The sequence below is a fragment of the Phalacrocorax carbo genome, chromosome 1 (genome assembly GCF_963921805.1).
Source record: "Phalacrocorax carbo chromosome 1, bPhaCar2.1, whole genome shotgun sequence".
NCBI classification, from domain to species: domain Eukaryota; kingdom Metazoa; phylum Chordata; class Aves; order Suliformes; family Phalacrocoracidae; genus Phalacrocorax; species Phalacrocorax carbo.
In genome coordinates this window covers 130420177-130436401 of record NC_087513.1, presented here as the reverse complement: position 1 = coordinate 130436401, position 16225 = coordinate 130420177, and the positions used below count along the sequence as shown (strand labels likewise).

The 16225-nt window shown below is 45.9% G+C and overlaps 1 protein-coding gene across 1 annotated transcript in view; it reads left to right on the top strand.

Moving 5' to 3' along the window:
* The window catches only part of PTCHD1 (patched domain containing 1), a 40759-nt gene that overhangs the window by 8173 nt on the left and 16361 nt on the right, over positions 1–16225 (top strand). Inside the window, exon 2 of the mRNA XM_064474062.1 lies at positions 6107–6767. Within this exon, the coding sequence (XP_064330132.1) occupies positions 6107–6767 (661 nt within the window). The remainder of the gene's footprint in view (positions 1–6106; positions 6768–16225) is intronic.

Sequence of the window (16225 nt, the reverse complement as noted above, 5' to 3'; positions counted from 1 at the left end):
CATGAAAGCTGAGGTTTTTAAAAAAAAATCACAATACTTCAGGTTCCAGGCCTCAGAGAAAAAACAGACTTGGTCAAAATGACAGTAAAAAGATTGTAAGAGTTGGCAACACTGACTAGAGTGAAGCTTATTTTTAATTCAAACTATCAGACGTAGACTGAAAGACTAAATGGAGTCAAATAATAGCAACAACAACAACAAAAGTAATATGGCATTGCAAAGATCTCACTCCTGTGAGTAAAACATGTCTCTCTCTGTGCCAGATCATTTGCAGTACAGGAGGACATCCGTATATCTAGCTAGTTTTGTCTAGTTGGCCATTCATTGTATGTCAAGTAACAAAGCATAGTCAAGTCCTTACGATGAGCAACATCCCCTATAAAACACCACATGTCACCGCTCAGCAGCAAAACCAAACATATTTTTGTGGTATATATGATAAGCAGGAGGTAGTTGTACACATCCTTCATATTAAAATGGTGGCTGCGACTCTGGTCCAGCTCCCACAGGAGCTGGGATATCTTTCCGTGAGGTGGGAGTAGGAGTTTAGCAAGACTGAAGTGTCCCGTTGCATGTTGCTGTCGCTCTCACCATGGAGTTTCCCGGGGAGCAAAGCTGTGCCGCCAGCGAGGTGAGACCCATGTGGGACACCGGTGGCCGTTGCTGGGCCCTGGTGCCTTGTACCCTTTGCCCATAGCTTTGATCGGGGTAGTAGATTATGTAATGTGGGCTTAAAGGATTTCAGGGATTGGACCATTTTGCAAATGAATCAGCAGTTTCTAACCCCTCCCTGCTGGGATGAGATCTGTTTGCTTCACAGGGAGCCTGCAGACTTTTTTGTTACCTGATTAAATTGACAAAATTCTGGTAATACCTGCTCACTTTTAAATTAAAGAAAGGACTTCCCAGCAAAGCAAAGGGGCTAGAGGTTTTCCTTGCCCCTTATAGCTCCCTGCATCTTTTGCATGGATTTAAGAATAAAATCAAGCTTTTCTTTCTGTTCCGAATATACATCTCTAAGTACAACCCCTTTGCCTTCAGGGCCAGCTTTGCTGCCACTGTTGAAAGTTGTGCCAAGCTCTATACAGGGAAGATCTGTCTCGCAGAGCCCGGTGCGGAGCTTGGCCATCCCAGGACAGACAAGCCGAGCCTACTGGGGGGGCTCTGGTTCCTGGCTCCTGCCTTCCTGTGCTGATGGCAGAGGTGGGAGGACCGGCAGCCAAAAACAGCTTGCAGAAATCTTTGCAGCCATGGCTCGCTGAGGCACTGGAGCAAATGGTTTAGCTCAGGATAAGTGGAGGGATTTTATGTTTTGCCTCCTGGCATCCCCTCCTGGGCCCACGGGCAAAGCCAGCCAGCGGCGCAGTGCGATTTTGCCACCTCTCATCTGTCAGCTGTGCCACGGGCTGAAACATGGTTTGGTGTGGAGGTGTGAGACCAGTACAGCCCTCAACCGGACGTATTTGCAGAAAGGGATTTGTCTCCCGGTTGAAGCCATCTTTCTGTCTAAAATTAATAACCGAGTGAGCATGGGACTTCGAGTAAATAAAGACAAAGACCAAGATGTTACCAAATGCAAATGGCTAAAGGCTGGAGGAGGATAAAACTCTGTTCTAGAAATCTCTGGTGTGGTACGGGACACACATAAACACTGTATTCAGGAGGGATAGGGGAATTGAAAGTGATGGTCACTGTTTAAACAGCAATGATGGGGGGAGGTGGAAGTTGTTATTTCATGCCTGAGTGCTTTCAGGGACAGTGTGCCACCGTGGCAAGGGAGCTTAGGCGATGCTGTGCGGTTCTTATGCTGCAGTGCTCTGGCATCTCGGCAGTAAACTGTTTTTTGGTTCCTTGCACTGTTAGCTAGCTGAAAAAGCTGTGAGTGATGAGCAAGCAGTGCATGTCTCCCTTCAAGAAAAAACAGTCATTCAGCTTTTGTTATTCCTTTAAATCTCCCTTTCTCCTAATAGGATTGCTAAGGATAAGAAAAAAGCTGGATAAATGAGAATCTGGTGGTCAGTCGTTTGTTCCACTACTAGGTGCCAGGTTTATTCGGAATATGGTTCCTTGCTATTAAAATCTGCTGCACTGAGGAGTGCAATATGCATTATGCATTAGCATATTGCTAATGTTGTCCCCATCACACAACGGCCTTTACCATCTCCTGCTAACAAACCAAAGCTTCCTGGGGGACCTCCTGGTGTATCGTAGGCAAGCCAAATTGCAGACTGTGTAATCCCTTGAACTGCTAGGACATGCCCTTGTAACCTCTTGGACCTTCTGTTTTCTGTGGAAGCCAGTCACTGGAAGCTATGGGTGTGGGCTTTGGATGCGAGTGGAAAAATTTGCGTGGCCTCAGTTAAATTCCCAGCATGGCAGCAGAGAGGAGAGTGCCGTGGGACTGCAGTTCTTGGCAGGGAAGAGGCGGCAGCCCCACAGGGCACAGGCTGCCACGGTCAAGCAAAGGGAGAGAGACAGCCTGCAGCCATGCTGCAGCACACCCCTGCCCTGCACAGAGGCGACGGAGGGGTTTTTTCTAGGATCTGGTCTGAAAAAGCAAAGTGCAGGTCAAGTGATGTGTTTGTCTTGAGGATGCAAGTCTGAGTCAGGCTTCCTGGAGCTGCATCCTTGGGCGTGCTGCAGCGGTGCTCAGCATACTTTGCTAGGATGGAGGGAATGGCAGTTTTTCCTCCTTTTTCGCTGTTTGCCTCCAATGTGAGACCAAACATCGTGGCCACCGGCAAAGCTTGGAGTATGTCTCAGAGCTGCTCTACATTGCACAAGCTTGCAGCTGGCTCTGGGGGCTGCTCAGCTGCTTGCTCCCCTCTCCTCCCTGAAGCCCCATCGCTGGGAGGTGCGATGGGCACGTCCACCTCCACACGGCGCCCGGTCCAGCCCAGCATGACCTTGCAGGAAGCACCAGGCCACTGCCACAGAACGGGCTCCTGAGCCTGAAATTATCATTTCCAAGAAGAAATGAGTATTTTAGGTATGACATTTAGCTTCTAGCCTTTCGCTAAAGATGAAGTAACGGCTGTGACAGATGAGGTTGTTTTATAAACTGAATATTAAAAGAGAGTGCTTCAGATGTAGAAGGAAGCAAACGTGGCAGTGAGGCAGGGTAGGTAAATAGCAACACATTGTTTGATAAAAGTTGCATGACAGTTAAGTTTTTTCTGTATTGTGTCACTTGATGGATCTTCTCTGAAGGAGTTGTATTGTAAATCTAATACAGGCAGGAAATTCCTTCTATTCCACCTAGTTGTCCTCAGATGTGCTTCTTTATATGACATCTGATTTTACAACTGTTGTCAATGAAAACCATATAGTAGCTGCCATTGTAAAAAATTTAAAATCGGATATCTGTCTTTGACTCAATAAATCAGGGCATTTTCCCCAAACTGTAACAACATACGTTTGAATTCACACCCCAAAACAGCTTTTGCAAAGTGGAGCTTTGCAGAAGCAAACTATAAGGATGGGAAGAATTCCCCATACAGGCTCATTTCTTTGGCACATTCCTGCAAATCTTTTAATTTGTCTCGTTTTATAAGAAAGTTGTGTAAAAGCCCCTAATCTGTTGCACAGGCAGTTATCTGTTCTTCCACCACGATGGAGAATTTTGGCTTCTCACCATGGCCAGGTATTGTGTTCTCACGGTACTATGAAAAGATTTGTTAGTTCAGTTCATTTCTCAAACCTCTCTTTCAATATTGTTGAAAATTCAATTCAAAACCAGTTCAATATTGAACTGTTCGTCTGTCAAAAATGAAAACTACTCAAGTGTGGAAAAATACACCCCCAAGCTGCTAGAGAAACAGGTTGAGAATAATAGGAATTTTGTAATCTTTCCCTATATGATGTCATACCATCCTGAGGAACAGAGGCAGTGTAACTAAATTTATACCCATCACAGATTATGCAATGTAATCACAAAACAGTCGGATTCATAGTATTGTATAAATGGGGTTTTTTTCCCTGCAAATAGGTCTGAAATAACACACAAAAGTCACTATGACTAACTTCAACAGAAGCAGGATTTTAGCTATGATAATTAGACTTCTTGTCCATTGCCACCAGATGCATAAGCTCTAGTCACCAGTACATAAGCTCTACTGTTGTTGTGTACCCTGTCTTCTAGTTTCTTAATCAGTGTTTGTCTTCAGAAGGAACTAGTTCCATTAAATATCACCTAATCCCAGCCTCTTTACTGGGCATAAGAGCCTCCTGCTCTCTTTGGATTGCAGTGGGAAACAGCATATGCAAGCAGAAAAAAAAAAACAGGAATCATCTCCCTGTAGCCAGTTTTCATTGTCTTGCTCAGAATTGGAAGGCAGAAAATAACTATTCTCCCTTCAAGGAAAATAAATTATAGTGATTTTTAATTTGGCTTTTCAGCTCCCTGGAAGAGCTGTGCTCTCCCCGCTTTGCAGGTGAAGGAGGGCTTCTCCTTATATTTTTGTCAGGCCTGGTTGTGTCGCCACATCTTTGCAGTTCTCCTATGACCGTTTCCCTCAGTGTAAAAGGGACCAAAGGATAAATCCATGCAGCTTTAGAGTGGATCCAGGGATTTGCTCCCACCACGGCAGCAGCCATGGCTGCCCGAGCAACCGGGCTGTGCAGGCTGCCACGTCCACGGGGTCGCTGGGACCAGGCAGCACGAGGGGACTGCATCGTCCCCACTGATACCTCAACAAAATCACATATCTCACTGAGCCATGCTTAAATCATGTACGCAGAGGTGTGTAGGGCTCCCCGCAATTTGGGATTTTGGGTACCCCTGTGCCAGCTGGAAAGAGCAGAGCTACCCCCTTCCTGAACTTCGTGGCTACCCATGAAGAAGGGTATCACAGCTGCAGGTAAAGCCTGCTCAGTCGTCTGGCAGCGCGTAACATCGCTTTGACCTCAGCAGCATCCTTACGGAAGGTCTTAGTACTCTCTGTACAACTACAGCGGCACAGGAGGAGTTAACTGGTGATGGTGGTGGGTGAGGCCTGCACGTTTTGCAAGAAGAACATGCAAAAAAACCAGCTTGCACTTTGCTAAGTCTCCCAACATTAGCAAACTCGATATTCTCCTTTTGAAAACCATTGTAACCTCAGCCTATTAGGGCTATTCCCTTACCATCTTTTGGGTTTCTTGCTTCTTCTGTGTTGACTAAAACAGATTTAGAAAAGGTAGCAAGAATTTTGTATACCTTTTCATGAAAAGAGAGTAATTTTTCTGCCCTTCTGATCCTCAAAAATAACTGATTGCACTTTGGGTTAGAGCTCAGGCATGGCAAATTTCAGAAGGATGCAAAACAACTTACAAAGGAGGCTGCACTAAGAGCTGCTAGACCAAACAATAAGCGGTAACAATCTGCAGGCCCTAAAATTAAGGCCTTTCCTGATGAACAGAACCTCCCGGAGAGAGAAGGAGAAAACCAGTGTCATTCTCTGTCATTACTTCCCGCTCTCAGACTTGCTGAGGATTTGATAGGGGAAAGAGGGAGGGGAAAAGAGGGCAAATTAATTAATGCCAGCTATCTTACTTCTACTACGTGAACAATCTCTGCACTTCGGACATGCAGCTGTGGCCTGTCCTTTACTCAGAGCGAGTGCTAGTCCCCTGCTGCTGCCAGCTGCCAGGCTGTCGGCGCATCCTGCATGGGTGGCACCCTGGTCACATTGCTTTTCTGCCTTCTGTACCTGCAGTTTATCTGTTGAGAACGTAATTTGGCAACCCCGAGCAAGACAGCACCCCCGGAAATGGTCGGGCTGTAGCTCTCCCTTTTATGTTCGCCCACATCACTTGAAAGTGGAGGTCCAGGCTTTTCGAGTTTGCTTGTTTAGAGAGGCCAAACTGCAGGTGCACATGGCACAGATGCAAGTCACAACACACCCAAGTTACCAGCAAAGGACATAGAGGAATAATACTGCTATTTTAATGCATGTTTTCTTTTTTTGCAATGACTGTGCTATTAATACTGCAGTCACCAGAACTTTTGTTGTTGTTGCTTAGATCAAATAGGAAAGGGACGGAGGTGAGGAGCCACTGTTGTTCTGGCTGCTACTATGCGAGATGAACTGATGAATAACGTGTGTGATTTCTCTTTCCCTTGTAGTTGCACTCTGCTGTGACCAGGATCCAAGTTCAAAGACCTGGTTTCAATTACACGTTTGCCCATATATGTATCCTGAACAATGACAAGACATGCATAGTGGACGACATAGTGCATGTACTGGAGGAATTAAAGGCTGCTCGTTCTTCTAATCGAACTAATTTTGCAATCACTTATCCGATTACTCACTTAAAGGATGGCAGGGAAGTGTATAACGGGCATCAGCTTGGTGGGGTTACTGTGCACAGCAAAGACCGGGTGAAGTCTGCAGAAGCCATTCAGCTCACCTACTACTTGCAGGCAATCAACTCCTTGAATGACATGGTAGCAGAGAAGTGGGAATCCATTTTTTGTGACACTGTTGAACTTTTCCAGAAATCCAACAGGAAAGTCAAAATGTATCCTTTTACTTCTTCTTCGCTGAAGGAGGATTTCCAGAAGACGAGCAGGGTGTCAGAACGCTACCTGATCACAAGCTTGGTCCTTGTGGTCACCTTGGCCATTCTCTGCTGCTCCATGCAGGATTGTGTCCGCAGCAAACCCTGGCTTGGCCTGCTGGGATTGCTGACCGTGACCCTTGCCACCCTGACTGCAGCTGGGATCATCAATCTCACTGGTGGGAAATACAATTCCACCTTCCTGGGAATCCCCTTCGTCATGTTAGGTAACTATCTCCTATCTCCTCTCTCTTTTGTGTGTTTGTGCCTCCCTGACGCATTTCCCAGCAAGCAGAGAAGCATCACTGCATGGCTCCCGGTGCCTCCTCCCTGCAGCGCCGCCCCGTGTCAAATCCACACAGCCTCTTTTCCTAAACTGTTTGTACTGCGCCGGGACATTAAAATCATGCCTGGGGCTCCGGTGTGGCATAGCACCCTGCCATAGGATGCGGTGCCTGTGCACTAGTGAAGAACAAGGATGTGCAAATGCCACGCCTTGTGCAGGGTGGGAGCCCTGCTGCTGCTTTTCTGTGGTCATTTGATTCTGGTTTTGGTGGCCGGCATCGGAGGGGACCCTTTGCAGAGGTCCCGTGCCGCAATGACAGCATCAGCTGTGCTGGCAAATCAAAGGGGCTGCGTGCGTTGGGCATTTGGAGCATGCTGGCTCCTTCAGAGAGCAGAGCGGTGCTGTCCCGGCTTGGCGGGCACCCGTCCGTGGGATAAGGACGGTGGTCAGTTCTGGGTTGCGTTTCTCCTGAAGCCCCTATGTTGGCTGAGCGTAGGGAGGGTTTCACAGCCCTGGGGTGGAGAGCTTTGCCTCCCCCAGTCAGGGACGGACCCATCCAGTTAGCGCATCCCGCGGCGGAGGGTTACAGAGGGAAGCAGCATTGGCCGTTCCCTGGCTCTGGTGCCAGCAGAGGTGTCTTCATGTCACCAGTTTTCGTACCACCTTCACTCACTGTGGCGTACAGGGTGGTTTCGTTTTGTTTTGTTTTCCTCAAGTGTAGGAAAGAGGAGGCAAGAAGGGCAGTCAGCTTGCTCCCGACCCGAAATCAGTGCCCTCTCCTGTTGGCACCAGGGGGTTTGCAGGGATGCCCTGTGTTGTATCCAAACAGGCAGGAGGACTTCACGGGAGACAAAACAAGCTCTGGAGACTTCACGGCTTCTTTGTTTGTGTTTGGTTCATAACCAGTGTGAAAAGCTTTGTGCACTGTAGGTGTTTAATATGTCCTCGTTCACGCCATTATTCATTTGTGGAGAACAATACATGCATTGATTCGATCACAGCTTCCCCAGCTGAAAATCAGTGCTCAGTAATACTTCAGGTTTCAAGTGTAAGAGTGTCTCCACTGACTTAGTCACATCGTATAGTGATATGACACGTTTCAGCATAGCTATTTTTATATCCAGCACCAGGTTCCTATGCCATGCCCGTACTGTAGCTGTGGTATTGTTGCATTTTAATTAAAGACTATGCTTCAGTGCATCACACTACCAGTTAATGTACAGAATGTATTCAGTGACAAAGAGAATTCAGCTACCTTACATCAGCTCTCATTTTCAAATGACATCCATGAAAATTAAACTGTATCATAATCTAGAGGAAATGCAGCACGAGAAAGTCAGAGTCAAAAGAAGGCTAGCTTTCTGACCTGAGTCTTTGGTTCTTTTGTGGGTTTTTACACCTGTGCGTGTATTATAAAATTCAATTCCTCAAACTAAGTAGTGTATATTACACATAATATTACATAGGAGGGGATTTCCAGATGTGTTGCAAGAGCAGTAGAAAAGCGGTCTGAAGTCCAGACATAAGAAACGAAAGTACCTGAGGAAACCAACTCAGAAATATGAAATATTAGCTCTGCTTAGGGATCAAAGCATCTGATTGCAGGGACAACATTTCAGATCTTTAATTCACTAATAGTGACTATGCTGAGACTTGAAATACTTGAAGTCTTACAGATAACTCTGAAAAGTTTCACACTTCTATTTTAGTGCACCTTTAACTGCCGAGCTGTATAGCCAACTCTGCTTTTCTTTTCCTTTTTTTCCTGGTTGTTTTTTTGGGTCTTGCTTAGTTGAAGGATTCCAGTCTTAAAAGGAGTAAGTTTCAAACATGCAGCTCAGCTCTCACTGCGAACAAGTCAAGACAGAGCAGCCAAATTCTTGTGAATCTTGCCTGCTTCCCCAGCTGCGTAAAATCTCCTGAGGGACAGGAATATCAACAGGTGAACAGAAGGCACTAAAGACGTTCTGGAGTTTTAATGAGGACTGTTTTAAACCAGCAGACGGCTAGAAAGGCGGGGTTTCCTTTTTTCCCCTGCAGTACAACAGAAAGATTCAGCATGCATTTCAGAATTTATTTCATGCCTATATGTTGTTTTGCTTATAAAGGATGATTCAATTCAAGGTAACAAAGCTAGAGACACAAACCACCCTCCCATTATAGCCCGCCAAACTACTTCCACTTAATTTCAGTGACCATCAGATTAGATCATAGATTAACTGACCTTTAGAAAGCTAAAGGATTTCTTGCTAACAGTGTAGCCCCATAGCTATTACTCATAATCTCATGGCTAAAAGCAAAAATTAGATAGAAAAAATGATTACACTGGACCCATTTCAGGCAAGGCTCCTTTACTAGTATAAATCATTAATGAAGTTTCCCCAGTTTTTAGCAGCTGAGGATTTTTAACTTTTCATCAGCGTTGCAGAGCCGGGGGGAACACTCTCCAGACATCATCTGCCCTCTGCCACAGGACAAGATTACGTCTTTCCTAACAGAAACTTCTCAGTCTGCACTTTGTCTCCTACTTGGGCCTCTTCCCGCCGTGTTTCGCTGCACTACCGCTACAGCATTTGCATCATGTCTATCCTTAATTCCCCTTTGTAACTCAGTTGTCCTCCTTATTTATTCATTGCATCTGGAAAACTATTTATTTTCTTTTTCTTTGCATATTTGGGACCACTCTCGCTTGCTCAGTCCTCTTCCATTTCATCCCAGGTTTCCTCAGACTATGCTTATCGGACTTCCCGCAATCTTCTTGCTCTTGGCCGCTCCACATCTTCTCTGGAGTGTGGTGCCTAAATCCAGGCTCAGGAATCAGGCTGAGGCTTTCAGCAGCAAGTAGAGTAGGAGGATGATTTCGCACATCTTGCATATGGCACTCCTGTTCATACATCCCGATATGACGTTCGTTTTTTTCTCAGCAGTATGAAATGGTTGGCATTTGGTTGGTGGCACATGGTAATTCACAGATCCTTCGTGTCACTTTCTACCCTGTTTGCACAATCAGTTATTCCAACCAACACACAGAAGGTTAGCCTTGTCCTTGCTGAATTATAGCTTGTTTATCTCACACCATTTCTCCTGTTCATTACGTTCATCTTGATACCATCACTGCCCTTCCAAGACGCATTAACTAAAGTTGGTCAGCAATATTTTTGCAATTATCTGTTTTTTCGTACTTTCAAGAATAACTTTTTAAGTAGTTTAAATACTTTGTCCAGTCACAAGCCTGTTCTAATTATTTGGGCGATACGTCTGCAAAATAATCTGTTCCATGTGTTCTTCAGTACTAGATTTCATTCATCCTGTTTGCAGTAACATACCTTCAGCATCAGCCATTTCCAAGAACAAACAAGCTCTAGTGAAGGGTACCAGCCTCTGTAGGTGTTGAATCCTTAGCTTTTGCATCAATAGGACAATTTTAAGTTATTGAATTACAGTGGCTTACCAAGTTACACTCAAGCTCAGACTGTGTAAGTGTAGGCAGGAACATCTTTTGCCTACCCCACCTGTAAATTATGACATACCGGTTTAAACACCTCATGCTTTGGTTTTAACCACCTTCATGATAGTTTATTCTGATTTATTTTACTCTTTAATTAAGGCAGGTTGCTGTAACCCAGCTCACAAAAAGTAACTCATTAAGTCAGAATTACTCAGTCACAGGTAACTTTACATAGCCTGAGTATGTCACTACCATGACGATTTTTATGTCATGGCAAGTTTCTTTTTAGCCCTCACCGACTGCTAACTGAATGGCCAAAATCAAAGCCAGGAGAGATGTTGCCAGGGACCTCCTTCCCTAGCAGGTACCGAAAGTGCAGGGGTCCCCTTTCGTCGCCAGAGGTCCAGCTGTGAGAGCGAGGCAGGAGCCTTGCCTGGGGCTGGCCCAAGCCCCCACAGAAGGGCTGTGCTGGGGGCAAGCTAGCAGAGGAAGGCAGGCTGGCTGTAGCTGCTCTCTTCCCTAGGGATATCTTGTCAAGTCAAACTGGGGACTTTTCTTCTTCAGCGCTGGATTTATACAGGTACTTGTAACGTGAGAGTGAAGCCTAAAACCTGTGAAACTTGGCAGGCTCCCACCATTCGTCTGGGCGTATTTTGAATTAGCATATGCCTCCCCGGTTTTTTAAAACTATCATCTGCATTTGTGTAAACAAATAATTTAAGGACAAGATTACTCACATGCCTAGTTCATGTGGAATACTTTGCTGAGCTAAGGCTATTGATTTTTGACCCTAAGAACCAAATAATTAAATTCTTCAATTTGGCTGAATTTAAAATAGCTGATTTACAGTGTCAGCTGAAAAGCAGAACTAAAATTCTTATTTCCTATTGCCTGCTCCATTAAAAACTACAGATGTTTGGTCTGGCACAGATGCTAATGTATTCATCATAAGTTTCTCTTACGCATTAAATGCTGTTTAATAACTGCCAATCCTTTAAATATACCAGTTTCCTCAAAAAAACCCACAGTGTTACCAAACAAACCATTGGACAACAAGCAGCACTGGCTGAACAAGTTTTTGGCGTGACTTTTTTTACTTCCCAGAGGTGGAGCACAGCATTTAACTTAGGGACTCGAAAGAAAATTGCAATATTGCCCTTTGTACTGAAGAGAAAACTAGCAATCTGTTTCATATTCCTCTAGAAACTCCTACAGTTTATTCGGGGAGAGGCAGCTTTATTCAGCTGCCAAGTTCGTGAAAAGCGTCGGCTCTGGAATGCCAGGCGCTGCCAGATACGGGCAGGGATGCAGGGCCGGCTCCACGGGCTTATATTTAGCCTCCAATGCTGGCAGGGGAAAACCAGTTAGCAGTTATGAGAGCGGCTTGAGCTTACAGCTTGCTGTAAACGGAAACTATAGCCAGCCTTGAGTGAAACTTGGCAAAACAGGGACAAATGCAAATACCTCTTCTTACCGCCTCCGTCCATCCTCCCATCACGTCCTGTCCTGTCGGTACACCCTTTCTGGGAAGAGAGAAGGGGAAAATGGTCAACAGACCAGGTCCAGGGAGAGACGAGTGGGAAGGAGCAGCTGGAAGTGTCAGGCAGGACCCAGGCAGAGTCCTCCCGAGGTTCAGTCACGGGTGGGGAGAAAGTCAGGGGGAGAAGGAGACTGCACAGGGTTGCGTCTGGCAGGAGGGGGCACAGGAGCAGGAGAGGTGCAGAATGCTTTGGGGGGGTACCCAGGGGTACCAGGGCTCACAGGAGCACCTCACAGATGCAGAGAAGTGCCAGTCGCTTCTCAGAAACACAAATCTGTTGGACGCACCTTCCATGTGGCTTGCCTCGGGGAGAGCCATGCTGGTGGAGGAGTGAGCTGAGATATCTGTACAGGGGCTTTATAGATGCAAAAAGTTGGAGCAGCAAAGATGAGATCTGAGGTCAGAGGCCTTTGGGAAAGAAGGTTGGAAGGAAAACGTTAGGGAACATAAGAAGAGGGGAGGTCAGTGTGTTTGATGATGGGAGTGAAAAGCACAGGAGGGCAAGTGAGAGAATTGCTGAAGGTTAGGGACCATGAAGGCAAGAGGCAGCTACCAACCAATGCAAAAGCCCTGAGAGGACAAGGGTGCTCAGGCCAGCCTGTGCCAGGACATGTGGCTTGCTGGAGCTGCCCCTTGGTTCCAGTAAGACACCCAGCCCAGCTCCTTCTTCAGTTTTCTGGAAGAACATGCTGGTAGGGAATTGCAACATATGCCAGATTTGTACGCCCTAAAAGCATTCGTTATCCTCCCTATCAAGCGCCCAAGTGTTTGCTATATTCAATAAAACTGAAGTGTCAACATTGGTTACATATAGAGAGTTTCAAAGAGAGAGAACCATTCCCTGCACAGGTGTCCCCGGTGCCCTTCCGTCCACACACAAAGGTAGCACACACACACATAACTGTTTGACTTTGTATAGTACTTTTCCACTATTTTCCTGTTGCCAGTTAATAAAAATGCGAAGCTTACTGAGTCTCTCTTGTTTTTATTCCCTGAGCCAATCTTTCTTACTCTTCCTGTCTGGCTGCCCCTCTGCCGTCTCCTTGTGCCGGGAAGAAGCATGTCCTGCCTCAGTGCCTGCTTCAGCTTGCTGCCCCCCTGCCCCTTTCTTCCATCTCATCCATCTCATTTGCAATCTCTGGCAGCCTCCTCCAGCAGGTCTCACCCTTCTCCCAGCTCCAGGCCATGGCATCTCCTTCCTGATGCCTGCACAGCTCTCGGCATCTTTTTGTCTCCCTAAGCTTCCTTCATCTTTTGTCGTGTTTTCCTCACTCCTGCCAGTGTGTCCCCTCTGCCATTTTTTAGTTTCTTTTCTCTCCCATCCTCCCCTCTCCTCAGCTACAGCAGGACCCATTGCTCCTACCCTTTTCCCTGTATTCTTCAATAACTTCCTTGGCTCCCAAACAGGCCCATACCATACCCTGCAGTTGTATCTCAGCTGCTTCAGATTTCCCAGTGACTTCCACCATTCATCCTTTGCTTTTTTTCACACTGCCAGAGGACGCCAAGAGTGCCCTGGAAGTACACTTGGTTTTTTGTCACTCCATCTGCTCAGCTTTCCCAATTCAACCCTGCACAGCTCAGTTACAGTCCTAAAACATTCTAGTTTTGTTCCTTTCATTCTTCTTCTAATAAATAACATTATCCAGTTTTACCTACCCTGAGCAGAATCCCAGGCACAACACTTTCCTTCTCTCCTCAGTCCCTTAATCTCTTCCTGAGCTCTCTGAGCAGCCATGCATCTCCTGCAGTCCCTCAAGCATCACCTGGCATTTCTGTTCCTCAGGGGGAAAAGCAGAAGTAGGCCCTCAGGCCACCCTCCTCACTCAACGTACCAATGAGTCTTCTCACCAAAGCCAGTGTTCTCCACCCAAAGGCAAGGTGGTTAACCACTTCCCCCACCTGCTGGTCTCCCTGCCTCCAGTTCTCCTGTAGGATGATGCCCCAAGCCCCTTGAGGAACCTGAACACCAAGAAGCCACTAATGCAAGGGAAGGAAATAGGCTTAAAATACAAATGGAGGCAGAGTATTTTAGACACTTGTACCAGCCCTTTCCCATGCTGTGCAAAACTGGCAAGTAGAGCTTGCAGCCAGCCACACGTGATGGCAACACAGCGAGTATGTGTCCATGTTCCTCCCTCATCACCACAGACCCCAGTGAAAGCCTTGCACGGATACATGCTTCTTGGCTTCAGAAGAGTGTCGATGACTCAGTAAATATAATGCTTTTTGCAAACGAGGAGCTGTGTCTGTAGGAAGTCACTCCAAAGAACAGTTTAATATTGAAACCAAGTGCTGTACAATCATTGAGTAAGATCGGGCATTTCCTCTTGACTGGTGGTGCTCCAGTATACACTTGTTTCTTATGAAAAGTGTGTTACAGGGTATGCAGTACATTTAATGAGCATTCATTTATGCAAAGAGTAGCAGAAAGACGTTATACTTTTACTGTCTGCATTCTTTTAACTGCAGAGAAGTCGGTGCGTGCGATGGTTTAATGGAGGGCCTTGTCAAAGAAGTCCCAAACAGTCAAAGGTACTGGGAGTTTGGCTCTGACATCCTGATTTTCTTCAAGTAGCAAAGTCCCTCAAGAGAAACTTCCACATACATGAAAATATATTGAAAGTTCAGAGGTTAGAGAGGAGAAACCTTTTGCTATCTCTAGATATAGATGTAGGAAATAGATGGATACGTTTGTGGTATGCTTTGCATACTGGACTCAGATGGTCGATGAAGACCTGGGGAAGGTCAGCAGGAACTGACCTGACTTTTCATTTTAGGTCTTTCTGTGAGAAAGATGGTGCATATTTCGGTCTTCTAATAAATGACATCCCCAAAATAGGCAAGAGTTGAGAGGCACACGTGGAAGGGAGGGGGACCGCCGTTTTCAGCTCATGAGACCTCTGCATTCTGGCAGAGGATGCTGGCAGAGATGGACTAAGTTAAATTGGAATAAGTTAAGTCTGGGTGCTTGGTGGAAAGGCCAAGCTGAGTCCAAACTTGTAATTATTTTTCTTTTTTTTAATCAGTAAAAATAATAAGTCATATGTGCTTTAACTTTTTGAACATTGTGTTTCACATACAGCTGGTCTATATATTATGAGTAAGAGTAATGACAAACATCACTTAAACAGGAAAATGTAAGGGTATGTCTGAGATGTTTTGGTGCAGCTTTCTCACCAGAAAGGAGGAACCTGAAGTGTGGTAAACCAATCTATATTCCACTGGCCCGTATTCCAGTAGGACAACACTCCTAGAAGCAAATGATAGTTTGGCTTGTGGCATTAGAAAACTAAAACAGATTTAAAACATGATTTTGCCCCAGATATACGCACTGTGTCTTATTCTGTCTTCAGGAGCTGTCACGTACAGTATGTCACTTGGCTCTTTTGTAACACAGTAAACATTAACCTTTCACAGGTGATTGCAGGTAGCTTTCATTTATGTTTAAGTAATTTTTTTACACAGTGTGCATAAAATCTGTCAAAAACTCACTTTGTGGGGAAAATCAGTTTGCAGTTTTGTCTGCTGATATGAATCTAAGCACATCATGTGCAAGATGAGCCCGGTGTACTTAACATACTAACTCTACATCTGAACACATCCTTGACTACTGAGGCTTGAGGTGCATGCATCGTGGGGGAAATTCATCTTGCCAGCCACATCTGTCATTCCTTTACTATCCTGGCATCGGGCTCTCCTGTCCTTTGCGGCTCCCTTGGTGCAGAGGGTGCTCCCGGCTCCCCTCGCACACCCCGGGGTCCGTACCCAGCACCAGCAGCGGTGGCAGGCAGCCACAGCCCTGTGCCCTCCTCTTGTCATCCTCCATGCCGCAAAGCTAAGCCTTTCTCCCTGTCTTTTGAAATAACAGCTTAGGCAGGGTGCGGTGCTTCCTGGGGGAGTTTCTGATGTTTCCAAGTTAAGAACAGCAGAGAAGTATTACTGGAAGGAGCGGGGGGCTCCCGGGCAGGGAGACCCTTTGAAGGCCAGCAGGAGTTAGGTGCTCCCCTGCTGTTTGCCCCAGAACTGCAGGCTTGCACGTACAGCGCAGGTTTGGCTCAAATGCTTTCTTTTTGGATCTGCAGAAGGTCTGGATAGTCAGTAGATGAGAGCGCCGTGCAGACGTAAATATTCCAGCAGCGAAAACCAGATTTTGCTAACGCTCAGCTCCTGTTGTGCTGAACTAAATACGACTTTTAACTTTTGCCAGGTCGCTCATGAAAACAGAGGAAAGCAAGGCACTTGTTTAAACAGAGTTGACAGCCTGCTATTTAAATGCCAAAACAAGCCTTTACCAATTCTTAAGTGGAATTAAATATTCACTTTATATATAAAAGTAGATTTTGAACTATAACTTGCTTTGCTTATCTTTCTCAAAATAAAAGAGCCACTCAAGTTTTCTCTCAAATGT